The 22463-nt window shown below is 39.7% G+C and overlaps 1 protein-coding gene across 1 annotated transcript in view; it reads left to right on the top strand.

The window, feature by feature from the left end:
• GLB1 (galactosidase beta 1) overlaps positions 1-22463 on the top strand; it is a 45454-nt gene that overhangs the window by 8069 nt on the left and 14922 nt on the right. Inside the window, exons 2-11 of the mRNA XM_048952108.1 lie at positions 3963-4132; positions 12078-12228; positions 12507-12567; positions 13645-13739; positions 14506-14686; positions 15498-15556; positions 16403-16524; positions 16633-16673; positions 17924-18036; positions 20608-20682. Coding sequence (XP_048808065.1) covers positions 3963-4132; positions 12078-12228; positions 12507-12567; positions 13645-13739; positions 14506-14686; positions 15498-15556; positions 16403-16524; positions 16633-16673; positions 17924-18036; positions 20608-20682 — 1068 coding nt within the window. The remainder of the gene's footprint in view (positions 1-3962; positions 4133-12077; positions 12229-12506; positions 12568-13644; positions 13740-14505; positions 14687-15497; positions 15557-16402; positions 16525-16632; positions 16674-17923; positions 18037-20607; positions 20683-22463) is intronic.

The raw sequence follows: 22463 nt of genomic DNA, 5'->3' as shown, positions 1-22463 counted from the left end.
CTGAGGGCTTGAATTTTTGTCTGGCTGGTACTATGGTTTGGTATAAAGATCCAAAACAGTTGGTAGTCAGTTTGCTTACCAACCAAAGTGGAAGCTTTGCTGCCCCATCTGCTATGAACAAACAGGGAATATTCTTCTGTAGATCAGAATGTTATCAGAAGAATATTCCGAATATTCTTCTGTATATCCACAACCATGAATATTGACCAAATCAGACAAATTGATGGTAATTTGTTTTTTTCATGAGCCCTGCACTAGCTGTAAGGAAGAGCTAGAGTTGTGTGCAGACAATAGAGAAGTCCTGCATGATTATGAAGGGAAGTCTGTTTACAGTGGGCAATAAATGAGTTAAATCAGAATAAGTACCAGGGAAGCTTCCCCCCCTGCCTCCACCATATCATACCATGTACATATATTTATTATAATATTTTCATATTATATACTCATAAGGAAGGTGGTTTACAGTTACATTTGCAGCTTTAAATGGTAACTGAATCAGTGACCACTTTCATAATGAATACTTTCTTTTCTCTGTTTTAAGAAATCCCTCTTTTGCTGCCAGAGATGTCTGTGCCCTGAAAATGGAGCTGTGGGTTCACTGTGCAGTGTCTCAGCACTGAAGTGTCTTTGCCAAAGGCCCCTGTTGTGGATAGTGTGAGTAAGGGGGTTAGAATTCTCTCTCATAGGGGAGCAGCAGCTGCTGGAATCATCCTTCTTTACTTCCAGGACTTAGCTAGTTCTATTTGGAAGGTGAAACTAAAAACACTGTATATATTTAGGAAATCACATGCAGCCATCATGTGCGATGCTTTACACTCCCTTCAGTCTTCCAGTTCTTCTTGCCCTGCCAGCCCAGGACTGTATGTTTTCTGTTGTGTGTGAAACAATCACTTTCATTTGTTTGCTGTTTGCAGAATGCAGTGTGCATGTAAGATGCTTTCTACAGCTTTATTTCAGGTTTACTGTGAGGACTGTGACTTTATCACAGTTGCAACACACCGTAGTTATCTCCTCCCTGGAGTCTGTAGTCCTCCAATGTTTGTTCTGTTATCACACTGAGTTGCTCCTTTTAATGACAGTCTAGGGTTAGGCAGGTTTACTCAGTAATTTCTTCCTCCAGATTTTAGCAATGTAGGTGGTTTCTTTTGTTTGTTTTTTACTTTGTACCCTATCCTTTATTTGTACTCCTGTCCTTTTGGTCTGTGACACATTAAACTGACTCCTTTATTCTGTCCGGTTGCATAAAGAATATACTCTTGGTTGGCAGTGTTGTCCAGCTATTGGTCAGGAGTCTTGATGTTTGCACCCTTGTGCTTACACCTGCCTATTGCACGTCACTTATTCCTTTCACTTCACTTTTTCTGTAGTACAGATTTACAGTGAAATTGTTCACCAGGTAACAGGAAAAAAGTGGTTGCATGGGAAAGTTCTTCAAAACTTTGTAGTCTGTTGGTCCCTACTTAACATTTGGGCATACAGTGATAGTGTGGTAGTGGTTGGCTCTTGTGCAGTTGGGGGACACCTTGAGTTGTATGATGGCATCTCTGTTGCCTCTCAGATTTCGTCGCTTTGGCTTCATCCAATCACGGATCAATGAAAGGTCAACCAAGGGATCAGACCAGTCAGCATGGGTTTACGAATGACAGATCCTGTTTGATTACATTCTATAACAAGGTGACCAGTTTAGCGAATGAAGGTAAGGCTGTCAGTAGCCTCTATCTGGACTTCAGTAAAGCCTTTGACACTGACCCCCACTACATCTTCATGGAGAAGCTGACTGCCCAGGGTCTGGATGGGCATATGCTCTGCTGGGTGAAACGCTGGCTGGGTGGCTGGGCCCAAAGAGTTGTGGTCAATGGAGTTAAATCCAACTGGTAGCCAGTCATGTGTGGTGTTCCCCAGGGCTCGGTACTGGGGCCACTCCTATTCATTATCAGTGTTCTCGATGAGGGCATTGAGTGCACCCTCTGTCAGTTTGCAGATGATACCAAACTGGGAGGAAGTGTTTATCTGCCAGGAGGTTGAAAGGCACTAAAGTGGGACCTGGATAAACTGGATCGATGGGCCAAAGTAAACTATATGAGTTTCAGTAGGGCCAAGTGTCAGGTCATGCATTTTGGTCTCAACAATCCCAGGCAGCCCTACAGGATTGGGGAGGAGTGGCTGGAAAGCTGCCTGACAGAAAGGGACCTTGGTGCACTGATGGACAGTCAGCAGAATATGAGCCAGCAGTGTGCCCGGGTGGCCAAGAAGACCAGTGGCATCCTGGAATGGTGTGGTGAGCAGGACTAGGGAAGGAATCCTGTCCCGGGACTCGGCGCTGGTGAGGCCTCACCTCATGTACTGCATTCAGTTTTGGGCACTTCAGTACAGAAAGGACATCGAGCTGTTGGAGCAGGTCCAAAGAAGGGCAGCAAGGCTAGTGAAGGGCTTGGAGAATATGGCCTATGAGGAGAGACTGAAGGACCTGGGGCTGTTTAGTCTGGAGAAAAGGAGGCTGAGGGGAGACCTTATTGCTCTCTTCAAATACCTCAAAGGTAATTGCAGCAAGTGCAGGGCTGGTCTCTTCTCACTGGTGACAGGACGAGGGGAAATGGCCTCAAGTTGCACCAGGGTAAGTTTAGGTTGGATATCAGGAAAAACTTCTTTACAGAAAGGGTTGTTAAGCACTGAAATGGGCTCTGCAGGGAGGTGGTTGAGTCACCATCCTTGCATGTGTTTAAAAACCGTTTGGATGTGGTGCTCAGGGACATGATTTAGTGCAGGGTTGTTAGAGTTTGGGTAGTATGGTTAGGTTGTGGTTGGACTTGATGATTTTTAAGGTCTTTTCCAACCTTGGTGATGCTATGATTCAGTCAGTTTGCTAATTGTTAAACTCCGTTCTTTGTGTGAGGTAGGCCAAGGTTCACCTGTTCCAGATTAAAACAAGTCAGTGCCCTATAAAAGGTTTGAATTTATGCTATTAAAAGGTGTGTTTTGTTTATAGTAGTGTATTGTCCAATGAAATATGGGCTATGTTGGTTTGACTTCTGACATATTTCTGATAGGCACAGGAAACTAACTGATTAACAGTTATTAACCTTAATTTTCACTTCATAAATCCCTACTGACCTGTACTGAAAGGTCAGAAATGGTACTGGAGACAGAACTGTCAAAGATCTGTGATGAAAGTGTGAGATGCAAGATGGTAGGGTTTATAAAAATAAAAATTAAAGGTTCTTAAAGGCATGGCGCCATGCACTTAATTAATAAAAATCTGTCTTCCTGTCCTTTCTGTTTTTTGCAATTCACTTGAAACAAAGGAAGTACTGCTGTTGTTCCCAGCAGTTTGAGTATGAATGAATTTAGGCTCTTAAGGGGTAATCCTAGTGATCTTGAAGTTAAAGTATGTTTCTTTTGTGTCAGAGGTACAGATTCAGAGGTGCTGAATTTTCCTGCTCCTTTTAAATTTGCTGTGGAGTAAATGTTTTAGGTGTGCTTAGCTGGAAAAGTATTGAAAGGAGGACTGTCTCTAAAAATGACTAATCTTCATTGATTTATATCAATATGTAAATTCTTTAGACTGATCTAGCACAATAAACATGTACTACTAAATAAGCTTTCAGTCCTGCTTCTATCCGTGCCATGGAGCACTTAGAGCATGGTATTTGTTCCTCGAAAGCTCCCAGTTGGCTTTTGTTTCTAGTGTGACACTGAGTTGGAAATCAGTTGTATTTTCCAAAACCTCAGTGAGTGAAGTGTGTTGGCACTCCACAAATTGGTAAATCTCCCCTATCGAATTAGTCATCACTTGCACTGCAAAATGTGTTACTGTGTAAAGATAGCACTATGCAGTCAGTTGCTGAAAGTGGAGAATACACATGGTATCTTTTTGTGTAGTGGTGGACTGTTCTTCATGTCTCTCATAGCAGACAAAGTTTACATTGTATAACTTTTAAAACTTTCCTTTTGTTTGTACGCAGAATATACCGCAGAGGACTTTTGGGATTGATTATGGCTGCAACTGCTTTGTCAAGGATGGGCGCCCTTTCCGTTACATCTCTGGCAGCATTCACTATTCCCGGGTGCCCCGGTATTACTGGAAAGACCGCCTTTTGAAGATGAAGATGGCTGGGCTGGATGCAATTCAAACGTAAGTAGCTGCTGATTTTCAAAATTATTTGTAGTCCTGGGAGACCCAAAAGAAGTAGTGATGGGGGAATGTTGCCGTTGTTACTTTTTAAATTAAATAGTTTGTTTTTTAAGTAGTAGCTGAGAAATCTCTTGAAATGAAAAGTGGAACATGATGACCACCTTAGCATGGTCTGGGATGATAGCAGCTAATAGTCTGCTTCTTTGCTATTCAGCAATGCTTACTGCTTCACAATCCAGAATGCAAATGTGACCTGAGACAAATAGTTGGACTGTGAACTTTGGCAACTAAGAAACAGATAATCCTGTCATCTGCCAGAGGATATCATAATCTCGTGTTGAGAGGCAGGCTAGGTGAGAGGTGACAGTAAAGTCTTAATTACAGTTTAGATTGTGTTGCCCTGAAGTCTTGAAAATTTAGGCAGAGGCTGTAGAAATATGTATAGCTATTTTACCAGGAGTGTTTAAATTTAGGGAGATAGCTGCGAAATAAGAGCAGTACTTAAAAAAAAAACAAACAAAAAACACCAAACGAACAGAAAAAACAACAGAAACAAACTCAACAGTCAGTTGTGTCTACCAAACCTTCACTCCATGTCCTCTCCCTTTCATGGCAAGGAAAGAGGAGTGGCAGAAAAGTGAATATGCACAGTCTTTTCAAGTGATGGTTGCAATTACCATGCGTGGTTTTATTTCTTTCTTAAACCATTACAGGGCTTGGAGCATGTCTTTAAAACTGTCTCCTTTTTTGCTGTGGGCCATTGAACAATGTTGGCTTTGGCAGCACAGAGCCTGTTGTTTGGGGTGGTTTGTTCAGTGGGAGCACTCTGCTTTTTCTCTCTGAAAACCTGTGTCTTGTTTAATCTGTGAGTTTCAGGGCTACTTTGTACACTTAGTAGTTTGATTAGCAAGGGTTGATATGTGAAGAAGAGCTGGAGAGGTAGCAAGGAGGGAAAAGAAGGTAGGGTGGTTTTTTTTGTTATTTTTTTGTTTTTCACTTGTAGCTTTCTTCTTTTTTTTTTTCCTCCTCATAAAACTGTGCTGTGATAATGTGGTGACTTTGTTTCTTCATTTTGATTAAACCAAGTAAGCACATTCTGTCTTCCTACATAAATGAACGACTGGATTAAATAACACTCTAGCTCAGGAATCTCAGGACAGAGTTGCAGGAAATGCCCATGTGAATATTTTTTACTGCAATAAAGGTACTCTCAAACAGACCTGAAAATTATATCATCTGATACCTGGTTTGAAGATTAGCCTAGGTCCTAACAGTGGCTCTGTAACTCCTATGACCCAAAGTATGTTATACTTCCCTTAGTTTTTGGATTTATTTTCATCTTACTGCTAACCCCCATACACCCTCAGTGCCCTCACTTCTTTTCCAGTTTTTTCAAGCAGTTTCTTCCTTCTGTTTTTTTTCCTGTTGCTTTTTTTCATTGCTTCCTTCTTCCTTCTCTCATAAACTCTAACACATGTGTTTGGGGTGGTACTTTTGGGTTCTTCCCTCTTCCATTTTCCCCATTTTTTTGCTTGTTGGGATCTTTTATTCCTGTGCTTTATTCAAAGCATACTTCTGGTATACAGGAAGGACTGGCCTCTTGGTGTTAGGGTCTTCAGGACTGTTTATGTTCAGGTACAAAAGATAGGATACAGCTGTGTTTCCTTGAGAAAATGTGACGTGCTGCAGCCTTTGCTGTTTTTAGTGGATCATTAATTACAGGGGAAAAAAAGCTTATCACAACCTCCTTTCCACTGTACAACAGTTTGGAATTTATTTATATTTTTCTCCCAACATTACTTACCTATGGATTTTTTTTCTGCTATGGTGAAAATAGGTCTCAAATGTGTATCTTACAGGCAAAAGGTACTTCAGAGCCCTGCATATTCTATAAGAATCAAATACATGAATCTCATCATTTGACACTAATTTCTCTCTACCCCTCTCTTAAAAAAATAAAGATGTTTTTTGGCTGTGCTTGCAGATATAATCAAGCTGTACAGCTCTTTATTATTTGATATGAAGCTATAAATTTCCACATTACTCCAAATAGCTCTGCTGCAATTTTGTGTATTTTGAATAAAATGATTATTATTTAGTTGTGTTTCTGTCTTTTTCCTGCTTACTGTTCTGGGGATAAGTGAAAGTATTAGCAAGAGACTGAGATACTAGTTGCATGAAACCATTCTGGGATAGGCAGCAGTGTTGCCAGATGTTTTGGCAGAATGTGGCTATAGGGCGCCCTATGTTTGAGCTACCTTTTAAGTCTTTCACTGGTTGGTGTTATTCCATCCTACCTGGTCTTGAACTCTTCTGGGGCTGGGACATCCACAGCTTCTCTGGGCAACCTGTTCCACTGCCTCATCATCCTCTTTGCGAAGAATTTATTTCCAGCATCTAATGTAAATCTACCCTCTATTAGTTTATAACAGCTCTTGTCCCATACCTACCTCCACCAGAGGGAGTGCCTCTCCAACTCTCCTGTAGGCCCATTTAGGTACTGAAAGGCCACAGTCAGGTCTCCCCAGAGACTTCTCTTCTATGGTCTGAACAAACCCAACTCTCTCAGCCTGCTAGCTCCTTCAGCCTGTCTTATTGGAGAGGTGCTTCAACCCTCTGATCATCTTTGTTGCCCTCCTCTAGACCTGAATATTTTAAGCAGTAACAGTATATGAGAGAGGATATGAGATCATTTGAGAATATTGTAGGAAGCCTGACCTTATGTTAAAGCTGAAAATATTGACATCTAACCCTTCCAAATAGCAGATTGAAATTTGATTATGTGGTGTGACATCCCAGAAGATGAGGTATTACGCCTAGGAACCCCCTCTCTGCTCCCCTCTGCATGCTACTTGCAGAGACATCTGGTCACCCAACTGTAATTGTCCTTGTTTTCAGTTACTGAACTATGATATGTGAACTAGAAATGGGTACAGTCACAAACACCCGGGTAGAACTGAAAGTTGTAGGCTTTATCATGGAGGAGATAAACAATTAACCACTAGATGGAGCTAAACATTTACAGGACTGTAGAAATTGAGAAATTTCCTGGAAGAATTAGCAGTTACTTAAAAGTTCAAAGAAACATATTTATTAGGAAAGGAAAACACCTATAGAAATTCCATGTAGGAAAGAACTGCTGTTTAGAATGTCTTTGCATTAAAAAAGAAGAACCAAGGAGATTCTCTGTCATTCATTGGATGCAGCACGGAATGTTACCACCAAGCAGGAGGAAAAGGCTGAGGTACTCAGTGACCTCTTTGCTTCTGTCTTTAGCAGTCAAATCACTTATCTGCAGGGTTCTCAGCCTTCTGAGCTGGAAGACTAGGATGGGGAGCAGAATAAAACCCAATAATTCAGAAGGAAACAGCAACCTACTACTCCACCTGGACTATCACAGATTTATGGGGCCAGGTGGGATCTACCAGAGGGTACTAAGGGAGCTGGTGGAAGTGTTTGCTAAGCCACTTCCTGTTGTTTGTTGGCAGTCCTGGTCAACCTGGGAAGTCCCAGATAACTGGAGAGACATCCTTGTAGAAGGAGGATCCAGGGAACTACTAACCTGCCAGCCTGATCTTAGTATTGGGAAAGGTCTTGAAGCAGATTGTTTTGAGAGTGAGCACACAGCATGTGAGAGACAGGCAGGTGATTAGGCCTAGCCATCATAAGTTAGTGAAATGCAGGTCCTGCTTGACCAACCTCATCTCATTCTATGACCAAGTGACCCACCTAGTGGATGAACAAAAGCTGTGGGTATCCTAGACTGTACTAGATTTTAGTAAGGCCTTTGACTCTTTCCCCCACTATTCTCTTGGAGAAACTGGCAGCCCATGGCTTGGACAGATGTACTCATAGCTGTGTGAAAAACTGCCTGAGTGGCTGGGCCCAGAGAGTGGTGGTGAATGGAGTTAAATCCAGCTGGTGACCAGATGGATCTTTATTGATGATCTAGACAAGGGGATTGAATGAGCCTTCAGTATGTTGGCCGATAACACCAAGTTGGGAAGAAGTATTGAGTTGCTTGAGGGTAGGAAGGCTCAACAGAGGGATCTGGATTGTCTGGATTGATGGGCTGAGGCCAGCTGTAAGAGGTTCAATAGGATGAAGTGCCAGGCAGGTCATGGACTTCAGTCGCAACAACCCCAGGCAACGCTACAGGCTTTGGGCAGAGTGACCTAAAATGCACATGCCAGAAAAGGATCTGGGAATGCTAGTTGACAGCCAGCTGAACATGAGCCAGCAGTGTGTCCAGAAAGGCCAATGGCATCTTGGCTTGTATCAGAACTAGTGTGGCCAGCAGGAGTAGGTAAATGATCATCCCTTTGTACTTAGTTCTAGTAAGGCTGTATCTCAAGTACTGTGTTCAGTTTTGGGCCCCTCACTACAAGAAGGACATTGAGACCTTGGAGCATGTCCAGAGAAGAGCACTGAAGCTGTGAAGGGTCTATAGCACAAGTTTTATGAGGAATGGCTAAGGGAGCTGGGATTGTTCAGTCTGGAGAAAAGAAGGTTCGGAGGAGACCTGATTGCTCTCTACAAACACCTGAAAGGAGGTTGCAGCAGGTGGAGGGGTAAGGGGGGGGAGGTCAGCCTCTTCTCCCAAGTGAATCTGATATCACTAGAGAGAATGGCCTCAAGTTGCACCAGGCAAGGCTCAGGTTGGATATTAGGAAACATTTGTTCTCCAAAAGAGTGGAAGGCACTGGAATAGGCTGCCCAGGGAGATGGTGGAATCATTGGCTCTGGAGGTTCAGTAAGTGTGTAGAAGTGGCCCTGAGCAATGTGAGTAGTGGGCATGGTGATGATGGGTAGACTGTTAGATTAGATAATCTTAGAAGTTTTTTCCAATACTTAGTGTTCCATGAAAAAAAAAAACCACAGTTTGCTTTTTCTAAAACTCATGTAATTCAACTAGTATGTGTAAAGTGCTGTTTTGTTACTTATGAAAGGAGTACAAGCTGTTTAATTTTATAAAGGGGGGGGGGGGGAAACACACAACACAAGTATTACGGAGAGAATTATGCTGTGTTTTGCAGTGGCAGAACTGTTGTTGTTTTGCCTATTGATGTATTTCTGAAATAGGAGAAAAAAGTTTCGAAGAAAAAGAAGGTTATGGGCTAAAACTTACCAATTGTATGTAAGTGGAAATTAAATTTCATTATTCAAATATGGAAAAAATACTGAGCTTCAAGTTTGAAAAAGGAATGTGGCATTTCTTTATATGTTCGTTATCCTTACAGTAGTAAGAACCATCTATTTATACAGTGGCATATAGAAATCATACTTTGCTAATGCTAATAATTTTGAAGTTAAATGATTTGAAGTCATTGCTAGCTGTAGAAAATAAATTCATGGATTTGAGTGTATTAGGATTTTTAAAGCAGTCAAAGATGCTTTTATATTATCACTCATTTTTTAAGAAATGAATTTCAAATAAGAAAGCATTTCAAATACATTTTTCTCTTAACTTTCTTTACTAATTTTTTTTTTAGCCATGTGAGGCAGCATGGGACATAAAATTGTGTCTGGAAGAACTTTTCAACTTTTTTCCATTCTGACTATAAGGGATCTTGTGAAACCCTCATCCCCATCTCACTATGTTAGGTGTTCAGATTTATTACCAGAACAAGTTCCTAAAACCCTCCAAGGAGCATATTTTCATAAATAACAGGTTTCAAGTTGTAGCTAAATTACAGTTAGAATGCTTTTCTTACATGAACCTATAATTTCCTTATCAGTAGGAATAGCTTATGGGGCAGCTTGAGAAGAAAGGACTACAATTATTGTCTTTCTGTAGCACTCTTTCAGACAATGAGAAACTTACAGTGAAGTTAATACCAAGTCATCTTTATTTAGCTCAAACAGGGGTATTTTTTCAGGGAATGAATTGCTGCATAAGCATGCCTGTTAATGTAACCCAGATAGAGTTGTCTCTTTTGCAGTGCTGATGATCTGTAGTCATGTGGTAATTTACAGTAGAACCTACACACCTTTTTTTCTTCTGTTAATGCCATTCTGTTAATGTCATATGTCCTTTTCATTTTAAATCTTTATCTTTGCCTTTGCAAGGGAGAAGAAGAAAGTGATAACTCTTAATTTTCATGTTGATATCAGGCCATGTTGCTGATTAATTACGAACATGTAGGAACTTGAACATGATTGCTGATGGACTTCCACCTGCCCCACCTTTGCCAATCAGGTGGCAACAAAAGCTTTGGATATAGCTTGACTTAACAAAGAAACATGGCATATTTCTCAAAATATCCTGCTGCCTGCCCAAAGAATTTGTGGTTCTTATGCTTCAGTTAATTTTTGTTCTTTGTTAATGTTAGATCAACTTACCTGTTTTTGGTTTTTTTTTTTGCTTGTTTGCTTCTAGGAATGTCATCCATCACACTACCAAAAGCCTTGCTAAGTCAAGAGACATCATCTTTTTTTTTTTCTTTTTCTCTTCCCTAGCTGTTTAGGCCAGTGTTACTTTGAAAGAATGAAACTATATATATCTGTCCTTGGCAAATCTAGTTTGTTGTGTTTCTTTTTTTAATCACATCATGACATGAATCATGCTGTAGCTTTTCTGGTACCTTTCCTAAGCTTGGAGTTAAATTGGCATGTTATTTTCTATAATATTCTTTCCTGCTATTCCCTTTCTTTTTTTGTAAGGAAGATATCATCTCGAGCCACATATATGTAATACAGAAGAATGGTTCTGACAGTAACATAGCTGTTAGTGCTTAAAGCAAACTCAAGTTATTTCTGCAGTGGTAATCAGGATAAAGGTATATTGAAAAGGGAAAGCAAGCACAGTATGATACTCTACTGTATTGGCCTTTTTGAGGTATGTTGTTTTTTTTTAATAGTAATTTACTTTATCTACTTTGATTTTTAAGCATCTCTGATCAGCTTGCTTCTCTGCTTGAAACACAGGCAAAATACACAAAACCAAATTAACAATTAATGTATTTTGGTGTGGTTTACATATTCACCAAATACGTGTGTGCTTTGTTCTAAGAAGTGAGTTAATTGACCACTTTGGAAGCAGTTTCATCAGATTGACAAAGAAATTAAATATATAGCGGAGGGAGGAAAATCTGCATTTTGCTGTCTGTTGAATATGTTGCTTAGACTCTATCCTGGCATACAAATTTTAAGCTTTTGCTTTTCAAACAGAGATTTGCAGTTTGGCATTTGTAAGGAAATAAAACTAACTACCATTTCTGAAGCATTATCATATTGCTTTTTTTTAATCTGTTCATTTGCATGTATTTCCGATTCCAGTATGATCACAGGTGATTGAATTAAATGTGTTCATGTGAGGGTTCCTGTTTTTTCTTTGTTATTGAAAGCAATGTTTTCTACATTCTCTTTTCCTGTTGGGGTAGTTCTTACCAGGTTAACACTGAACATGAAAACAAACCCAAGCAACAAAGGTGTTGCTGGAGAGGCTCTTTGCTTGGCTAACCACAGTTTCGGTTTTACACGCTTTCTCAAATTTGTACTCTGGAACGGCGGCACCACTTCTATTAGAGGAATCACAAACCTATGTGCAAAAAGTAAATGCCTGGAGAACGAGTTTTCCTGTTCTCTCAAATCCTTATCTAGGCTGTATCAATCTCTGATTTTAATGTCTGCCTCTGCTACAGCTGCCACTTAGCGCTGGGCTAAGAGACAACTCGTGGTTGTTCTGCATGGGCTGTAAGCTACAACTGTGCTTGTAATAGTTGGTAGATAACAAATATCTTTATTACTCTGCAATCAAGAGATTGTTTGGTTTTTTTTCTTTCGTCTTCTGGGAGAGATTCTGTGATGAGGTGGCAGTTTCCTACGTTCTGGAAGTAGGAGAGAAGTGTGGCAAATGTCGATCTGCTTGTTTGGCAGTTTTATTACTGCATTGAAATAGGGCTCTATTATTTTCCTAATGTCAGATTATCTCCTCTCTTGATAGGTATGTACCATGGAACTACCATGAAACCCAGATGGGTGTGTATGATTTTTCTGGTGACAGAGATCTGGAGCATTTCCTGCAGCTTGCTAGTGAAACTGGCTTGCTGGTGATCCTAAGAGCTGGACCTTACATCTGTGCAGAATGGGACATGGTACAGCCTTTTGTAACAGTTACTTTGTAGGGTAAATACAATGCAAGGATTTCTGTCTCAGAGTAGACAAGGGTACTTGATGTATCCTCAAAAAGACTTCTGGTTCACTGTATTTAAACCAACGTATTCTGACTGACTTTCTACAGTGCAAACTTAAGTAATAGTTGTTTTGCTTATATAAAAATAAATCTGCAAGTTCAGTATATGTTCTGATAATAGACTAACTTCCTCTTATTTCCTGAAAGTGGTCACTGAAATGGTTCCAATTCTTTTCCCAGGGTGGTCTTCCAGCATGGCTGTTGGAGAAGGAATCTATTGTTCTGAGATCTTCTGATTCAGGTAAGGGCATCAGAAATGTCTGGCAAAAATATTCTTCAGCAACAAGGTGGCTTACTGTTTGAGGTTATTTCCAGGTAATTCATATTCACATATTTCTGTTAAAAACTATGCACTCAATAAATATATATAGCAAACAAGGAGGGATCAAAAATCATGCACCTTCTGTCATTTCAGGAATTACAGGCTGAGTCCTTAAGGTGGATGCATGCCCTAGAATTTGTGGGGTGGTTTTTTGTTTGTTTGTTTGTTTTTTGCTTGTTTATTTTATTTTCAGAAGTTGATTTTCTAAGAAAATGACTGAAATAATTAAAAAAAAAAAAAGTCACAGTGGAACCACCCTGTCTCTTTGCTCCAGAAACCTTTTGTTAAGAACTTCTTAAACAACCATCAGTTGCAGTTAAATTTAAAAACTGTTACAAGTTACAAAGCTGTTGACAAGTTTCATCAAACTGGTACCAAGTAAAAAATTTATTGTCATCATTAAAGAAATGGCAAGTAGCTCTCAGCTTTGACTTTTTTTCTCTTGATTTTACAACTGGCCACTCACTGTGGGAATTCTTCCTAGCTGATCGGTGTGCATGAAATTCTGGAGCTAAATGCAGCACTCTTAATGTCCTGGACAGGATTTATAGACATGAGGTGAGACAGGATATCGGAGAGGGGATCTGGGGACAAAGATGTAGATCCATATCGTACCTGACTTTAGTTCTGCTTGTTGTGAGATAAACTATCTACTTAAAAAAAAAAAAATAGTACAGATGGAAACACTTGTTGAAATGCATTAGGACAACTTGTGTGAGACACACTGAAGCCTCTGGTGTTCTTCAAAGTTCATCAGTATTTCATGTTTTATTATTTAGTAAACTGTAGTGGAAGCTGACATTTTTGAATGAGTGTAAGGACACATCAGTTCATTAAGTGGCGTTCTGATATACTTTACTATTTAGAAATTTATATTTATTTACATCTATCTGTTTTACATGGTAAAAACTACACATACAGTAAAACAAAGAAACAAACAAAAAAGACAGAGAAAAGCGGAGCAGTTGTGAACCATTTACACTTTATGCATTACAGATTACCTGACAGCAGTGGAGAAATGGATGGGGGTCCTCTTGCCAAAGATGAAGCCTCACCTCTATCAAAATGGAGGTCCAATCATCATGGTACAGGTAACTTTCAGAAAAACAAATAAATACAAGCAGCGTGGATGCTTATATTGTTCTTGTGGATGCTCCATAAGTGTTGGCTAGTAAGGTACAAAAAAGTTTCTTAACAGTTTAAGGTAGCTGGAAGATTCATTGGAGTCTCTTATTCTAAAGAACTGAAGGTACTGTCTGCAAAATTCAGAGTGCTCCATCACAGTTGTTCCCAAAACTATGGGAAACAATAGTGCAAGCTTATGGAGCTTTTTTAGATCTGAGGTTTATGCCAATTCTCACATCAAGCCAAAATACGTTATGGTTACCTAAACTCTTCTGATGGGAGGATTTGCTGCACATAGGAGCAAGAGCAGTATGAAATAAGCCTCAAAATTTTATCCAGAAGAGCTTCAAAATTTAGACTTTTTTGTTTTGATCACCTGATTTGAGCTGTAAATGTTTCAGGGTACAGTGCTGTGCATTGTTGGTATGTATTTTCTCTTAAATTACTAAATATGTAGGAGTGCTTGTTCAATTTTCTTAGTATTTGACTGTAGCAAAAGCTTTGAGCTGCTTATTTTAATCTCCTTGCAGTGATTGCTGCAGCATGAGATACCGGTGAGGAGTGCCTATAAGTGTTCCCTTCTGTTATTCTTCGTTTCTGGAATTTTAAATGGCATTTTCAGCATTTCTTTCAAAGGAAGAAGAGACTTGCATTTAAACTTCAATTTTTTGGCGTTAGATGCAACCTGGAATTCGCTACTTACTGCTCTGGTGACTTGTTTTTGCTGTGCAGGTGGAGAATGAGTATGGAAGCTACTTTGCTTGTGACTATGACTATCTGCGTTCCCTTCTGAAGATCTTTCGCCAGCATCTTGGGGATGAGGTGGTGCTGTTCACAACTGATGGTGCAAGCCAGTTTCATTTGAAATGTGGAGCTCTTCAGGGTCTTTATGCGACAGTAGACTTTGCCCCAGGTTGGAGACAGCTATTTGTTACCAAAATTAAAGTAAAATGTGCACACTGCCACAGTTTGCTGTGACACAGGTCTGAAGAATGATCAAGCAACCACAGTGTGTTTGGAAAGTGTCCATTTGATGGAAGAGGGAAGTTGAGGCTGTGAACACTCATATTCTGCACAGACTTGGCAAAATAGGCTTAAAGCACAAGAAACAAATTCAAAGATGGATCTTTCCAGTTTATTTTGTATTTGTGACTTTTTATGTATGTTATTCTCTTTATAGTCAAACATACACTCCTAGTAGAAATTCATTTTTTATAAATGGATTGAAATCAAGAACTCCTTCACGTGTATCTTTCATGATGAGAAAGCTGCTCATGAGTAGTTATTTCTGTTTCCTGTGTTTTAAGCCACTAGGATTGCTCAGAAGTGAAACTCCTTTTTACAAACTGACAGGAAGACTGTTCTTCCCCATCCTCTTGCTACCACAATCCCAGGCCGATATGTTCCAATGACTGTGTAGTAATTCTGACACATCTCAGGGTTTTTGGAGCCAAGATGTCATTCCTGAGAACGGCTGGGTTTTCAGAGGATGTACCTCAAAAACAGAGATGTGCATGCATGCATACATGCGTATGAATTCATGTGTGCATTTTAAATAAGTTCTGCAACTTAAGCACTACAATGAAGCATGTTCATTCCTACATTCTCCAAAGTTTCTTGTTTATGTTTTTACTAGATGTTGGAAAGGAGGTATGGCACTTTTTCAGTTCTTTTTTTTTACTGGAATAAGTTGAGGATATTGCAACTCAATCTTCTTTTAATAGGTGGAAACGTCACAGCAGCTTTCTTAGCTCAAAGGAGCAGTGAACCTACAGGCCCTTTGGTATGTCTTTTAATTTACATTCTTATATCATTCCTACTCTTAGTGGTTAACAACAGAGGAGTTGACAACAGTTTCTCAGGAATGTTTACAGAGATGTCATTTCTAAGTCAGTCAGAAAAGCTGAACAGAGGAGCTTCTGTGTGTTTGTCAAATCCACATTAAGTGTTCTGCAGATATTCTTTTGGTCCCAGGAGATACCAATTTTCAGTATTTTTCCTTATAAAGACAAATGTTTACATAGCAGCGGAAACAGTATGATTAGATGCATTAGTCATGAATGTGGGTGGGTGGAAGTTAAAGGCAACATTAAAAGGGCAGATTAAATGTTGCTTCCTGTTGTCAGCTACTCTAGAGCTTCTACACAACCTATAATGGGATGTGAGATTACTGGAAGCCATTTTGACAAAAGAGAAGACCCTTTAAGGGAACTGCTTCTGTGCTGTAAAATCATTTGGGATGCTACTTGAGTGTTTGGAAGATTTATTTTTCATTGCATCTAATATAATCTACAAACTCTGCAGAGAATGTATTTGTTTCATCATTTATTTTTATGCCAACTATCTGGAACATTAAGTTTGGCAGGTTCTAAGGAAATCTGTGTTTTTTAGTACTTAAGCAATGGTTTTCAAAGTGCATGTACAAAATTATTGAAAAGACAGTTTAGTCTCTTTGAGTCACCTACTAAAAAAGACTGATTTAAATGTATACTCTGCTGTATTTATAAAGCTTAAAAATAGTTAAAATGGTTCAAGGTACCTTTTTTCATTCTCTCTTACAGCTAGTAACCCAAGTCGTGTTGCATTCTGTTCTTGCACCCTCTTCATATTTTTCCCTTCCTCCTTTCAGGTTAATTCTGAGTTTTATACTGGATGGCTGGATCACTGGGGGCACCGTCACGTTGTTGTACCCTCACAAACTATAGCTAAAACACTTAATGAAATCCTGGCACGTGGTGCTAATGTTAACCTGTAAGTGTGCCTTCAGTGAAGGGTAATTTAGGGTGATTTTTCTTTTTTCCCCCATCTCTTCAAAACCTGATTAAAGTGGTGGCTTTTTTTTGTTTTGATTTGTTTTAGGTACATGTTTATAGGTGGAACTAACTTTGCCTACTGGAATGGTAAGAAATTATTTAAATTAATCTTATTATAGAGTAGAGCTGCTAATGTGTTAAACAGAATCATAGAATGCCTGGGTTGAAAACGTCCACTATGATCATCTCGTTTCAACCCCCCTGCTATGTGCAGGGTCACCAACCACCAGACCAGGCTGCCCAGAGCCACATCCAGCCTGGCCTTGAATGCCTTCAGGGATGGGGCATCCACAATCTCCTTGGGCAACCTGTTCCAGTGCCTCACCGCCCTCTGTGTGAAAACTTCCTCATAATATTTAACCTAACCCCCAGTGTCTCAGTTTAAAACCATTCCCCTTTGTCTTACTGCTATCAACCCCATGTAAACAGCCATTTCCCCTCCTGTTTATACACTCCCTTCAAGTACTGGAAGGCCACAATGAGGTCTTCCTGGAGCCTTCTCTTCTCCAAGTTAAACAAGCACAGTTTCCTCAACCTTTTTTCACAGGAGAGGTACTCCAGCCCTCTGATCATCTTAGTAGCCCTTCTCTGGACCCGCTCCAAGAGCTCCACATCCTTCTTATGCTAGACACAGTACTCCAGAGGGAGCCTCACAAGAGCTGAGTAGAGGGGGACAATCACCTCCCTCTCCCTGCTGGCCACCTCTTTTTTTAATGTAGCCCAGGATATATAGTTGGCCTTCTGGGCTGCAATTGCACGCTGCTGGCTCATGTCTACCAGGAGCCCGAGTCCTTCTCCACAGGGCTGCTCTCAGTGAGCTCTTCCCCTAGTTTGTATAAATACCTGGGATTGCCCTGGCCCAAGTGCAACATCTTGCATTTGGCCTTGTTGAACCTCATTTGGTTCATATGGACCCACTTCTAGTGACATGTTCTGTAAAAATGTAAGCTGTGCCTGCCTTCACATGGCAAAAGATCATTGCATTTGCAGTTCTCTGGCTATTGCCAGCATTTTCTGCTAAACACATGGTATTTCACCTTTGCAAAGGGTACTTTTGCTTTACTCAATGCTGTGAAGCAATTGAAACATGAATAAATTTGCTTCTCTTCAGGATATTTCTAAAGACATTATCACAGCAATGTGAGCTCAGAAGGATTTTGTTCTCCATAAGGAATATATTCTCAGTGCTGAATCCCAAACACCAAAGTCTACATTGAATCTAAAAGTACACAGACGGGCTGTGTTTGGAGGGAAATTCTGAAAGTTGATCCCCTTGGGAGAGAAAAACACAACTCTTTCACCATTTTTATTAATTGTTTCTTCCTGACTTCTTTTAGGTGCTAATATGCCTTATATGTCACAACCCACTAGTTATGACTATGATGCTCCACTAAGTGAAGCAGGGGATCTGACTGAAAAATATTTTGCCTTGAGGGAAGTCATTGGTATGGTGAGTATCCCTAGTACATGTTTAGAATGGTTCTTCGAGATATCCCAGGTCTGCAAACTCTTGCTCTTGTGTTGATTACTGTTTTCTGCAGGAAAAAGCAGTGAGTTAGAACAAGGTCACTAGGCCAACCCAATCCCTTGTGAAAAAGGAGTTTCACCTCTCTATTTTCCTGCTGTTCCAAAGATTGTCTCCTTATTTTCAAAGGAGATACAGTTGCAGATGTGACACTGAGATGATGCACCTCTGCTTTTTTGCTGGGTTTGTTTTCTTTCAGTTTGAGATCAGTAAGCTGAATTGTCTCAGTGGATCCAGAGGGGTGCTGGCAGAAAGGGAGCAGAGGGACACGAGAAGCATTTGTCTGGGAGTAGAGATGGAAGACAGATGAATAGTTTTCCCTTGCTGTGTTGATCAGGCACTCAGTTGGCTCAAGCTGGTCACTTGATGTTGGCCTGATAGCACTGCAGCTCTATGCTTTGTCTGTCTGTCTCCTGTACTTCATGTTGTTCTTTTGGGTCTTGTAAGTAGGAGCATGATTACACAAGAGAATGCATCTTGCTTTAGAGATGCCACAAGCTGTAGATCATGGGTGGGACCAACTTTGCCTTTGCTATAAAAGTGTTTTGAAGTGACTAGGATCTCTACAAACAGAAGCATGGAGTGAAATATGGAACCTGTATCTGGATTTTGAATAGACTTGCATTGGAGGCCATTCAGGAAAGGCTTAAAGACAAAGTCCCTGGGAATCCTGAAACTTGTACTCTCTTCTCTCCCTATTGCATGTCAAAGCATTCCTATTCATTAGGAGACACTTTTGGTTGACAGTAGGTCTCCTGAAGTTATATTATGTTCAGAGTAAAGCATGCCTTTATCTCCCCACCTGTAGAAGGCCTGGTGTGGAATGTTTTCTTTCATTTCTTCATTATTGCTCAGCTTTACACTGATAGGATAATTTTGGTAGTCTTTTGAGTCCTTTGTATCTTAGGCTGGATACAGCTTTTTCTCAAGAGAAAGATACCCAAGCTTCTTGTTTTTGAGTTATTTTCTTCAAGGCAAGATCTCTATGAGAAATGTAAGTAGTGTTCCAGTGCTGTGAGGTAGTCTTGATCAAATCAGTGTAAGTTAAGATGTGTTAGGTCATCGTACAACTTTTTTGGTGCAGTTTGTTTCTCTCTTCTATATCCATAGAATCTTGGTGAAGGCTTTCTGTCTCTGCTGTGCCTTCTCACCTTGAAATAATACGTTTACTCAGTGCAGGTTGGGCTGATGTTGATGAAAGAAAATGAAATTGACAATAACTAACAACTGCTTTCAAAACGTTATTTGTGCTACAAGGCTAACCTATTTTAATCTTGATTCTTACACAGTTGGTTTCAGTTAATAAAAGTAATAAAGGGGAAGAGTTTCAGTCAAAAAATTCTTTCAATTGCTGGACGTATTTTTACCATTTGGGCTAAAATTTTCTACTCTCGTTTTCTTTTCTTGGCAAATATAGTTTTTGTTTGATTTTAGTGCAATGTTGTTGTCATTTTTTTTTTGTTTGTTTTTAAGACTGTTTTGATTATTTTCAAATACAAAGAGGAAGACGCAAAACAGCTACCAATGATACCAATTAGTTTTAATTAGTTTTTAGTTAAGTTTGGCATAGAGATACTAGAAATTATACTGCTATTTGTTTAAAAAGCAGTCAGACCAACTAAACAAACAATAGGTTGTCTTGGTGAGAGAAAGCTTTTGAGCATTAGTTTTATGCTGCATGTACCATGTTAAGGCCAACAAATCATATTTTGTGCAAAACCTTCCAAATTAAAATCAAAATCCCAACAGAGAATGCCCTTTGAATAAATGAAAGAATAGGTAGGAAAAGTGGACATAAAGCAAGGAATAAATAATGGGAAGAAAGAGAGAGTGATGGTATGGGAAGAAGGTAAGAAGGTTGTAGGCTGAGAAAGAAGGGGGGCTACAGTGTGTGGCAGAATCTAGATCAGTTGTCTAGATTTACCTCTTTTCAAGAGCTTCCATCACTTTCACGTTTGTTTCTATATTGGCTTCCTGCTAATCTAAGTTTTTCTCCAGCCTCCTTTTTCTCAGTGAGCCATTAAGGATTAGAGGTTGCCCAGCAGCCTAGTAGCAGCTAACAAAGTTATTTTCCACTGTGTGAGGTTTTCACAAGTATTTATGAAAGAAACCTGCCCAGAAGTTAATGAGATGGTAATGCACGCTATAGCCACAGGAGGGCTCCAAGAACGCTGTGATGCTGTGATTCTGTGACAGCTTCTTACTTTGCTTTTTCATTTTGGAGGGTTTTGCTTTTTTATTTTTTACATTGTTACCTCGAGTTCAGTATTTGCAAAAAAAACCCAACCCTATATTTACTGCAAGTGATCCAATAAGACTTTTTCTTTGTGAAGCCTCCCTCTGAAACTGGGTGCCAGTGTAATCCACTAGCACAGTGGGACTATCTATTTTCAGCTTAAGCTCTACTTCCATAAGTTGTAAAATGAAAAGCAAGAATTCAGTTAAGACATATTTGTATTTAAGTTTCATGTATTTTTTCCCTCCTTCTCTTCCTAGTATAACCAGTTACCAGAAGGTCTTATCCCTCCAACAACATCCAAATTTGCCTATGGGAAGGTTCGCTTGCAGAAGGTAAACTGACATCTGTAATATGCTAAGTGTATCTTTCTGTAATGCTGTTGGCTTTTTTTTTTTTTTTTAAATATGTTTGAAAGTGTCATGACAGTCTCTAGATATCATACAAAATAGGAGGGAAAACCTCAAAAGCAAATTTTCAGGAAGGGTAGGACAGAGCTTGGGAATTAGAAACCATGTCCTTGCTGGAAAATGATAAATATGTGTTATCTCAATATAAAAAATGATTTTTACTACATGCCATTTGTGTATGAAGTTCTACTAAACTAGAAGTAATACATTCTTAGCACAGTAGAGTCTTAGTTGTCTGAGAACTGCTGTATAAGTAGTATAGCAGGAGAAATGCTAGCATAAGAAATATGTTTCTGTAGTTGGTGATGCCTCTGATGGCGAAGGAGTAGGTGGTATGTATGTATCTTTTAGGTAAATACTTTGAGTACTTGTAAAATGTAAAAATGGAACACTTGTAATGAATCAGAAAGTCTGGTCAGTATAGTTTCTTGCAAGAACTGTGAAAATCTATAATTAATGAAAGAAGCTTCTTGCTGAAGGAAAAGCAAACGGAACTCAACCTGACTGTATCTTCTTTGGTAACTGACATGTGACTGATCAGCACATGAGTAGCTGGCACCATCCATCCTCCATTTATAGCACCATCCTTCATGGTCAGAGACAGTTTTGTAAAATGTGGTTAATAACTTGTTTCCTGCACTGGGTGTAAAATACAGTCTAAGAGAGTAAAGAGACAAAGAGGTATGAACTTGTCTCTATTCAGTCTGCTGTTCCCAGTCAAATTGTTTGGAGGTGGAAGATTACTGTGATTGCTGTAGTAAGTACTGTAATTCATAACAGTTCAGTGTATATTTGGTATGCTTAATTTGGCAGCTGCTGTTCCAATCCACAGTTTATCTGATCTGTTACATGCTGCAGCTGAAGTGTTGGAAAATTTGGTGGCGATAAGGCTTTGCAGATGGTTTTCGAGTCATCCCACACAAGTGGTGGGCAGGAATCAGTTCTTTGTAAAAGTGACACAACTTTTGAATTTGTCACAGATTTATATCATTTTCAGCAATCTCTGTGTATCTTCAGACCTTTTAGGTCAGGGTTGCCATATGAGGTTTCACTGAATTGGTTACATTTGGTAGTGACTAATTTTATACTGTTATCTGTACACCCACCACTTCTGCTGCTGTAGTGGGTTGCAGGCACTCAGAAACCTTGCAATCAGATTTTGCCTCTGCTCTTTATCATGATTTATGCCTTTCAGATAGGACAGTCTAGTTTCATGGGAATTATGAATTTTCTCTTTTCTGTCTCCAAGAAATGAAAGCTGCAAAGCATGAGGACCAGAATCCTGTCTTACAGATGCGTGGTCAGGGCAAATGACTAAACTGGCTCAAGTATCACAGCTTTGACCTGACCATCACACTGGAAACCCTGTTCCTTTTCCCTTCTACCTCCAACACTTCCTGCTTGTTTGAGGAGGTGTGTTTTATTCTGAACCCAGCAGTTCTAGAAAGCAAGATGGCATTTCTAAGCTATCAGGTGTGAGGTTCCAGTCATTTTCTGTACATATATTGTCATCTGTACTGAAAGCCTCTAGAATTGTTTTCTGGTAAGAAAATTGTTTTTCCTCTGTAAACTCACTGTTTTACTTCAACTTCTGTTTACTCCTTTGCTTAGTTAGAGTGCAACACAGAACAAGTCACAGATCACAGAAGGTTGTACTGTTCCTGCCAAAGCTGTCCACTCCTATTGTAACAAGGTTCAATGCCTCT

The sequence above is a fragment of the Lagopus muta genome, chromosome 7, assembly GCF_023343835.1.
Source record: "Lagopus muta isolate bLagMut1 chromosome 7, bLagMut1 primary, whole genome shotgun sequence".
In the NCBI taxonomy this organism is placed as follows: domain Eukaryota; kingdom Metazoa; phylum Chordata; class Aves; order Galliformes; family Phasianidae; genus Lagopus; species Lagopus muta.
This window is presented reverse-complemented; position numbering and strand designations above follow the sequence as displayed.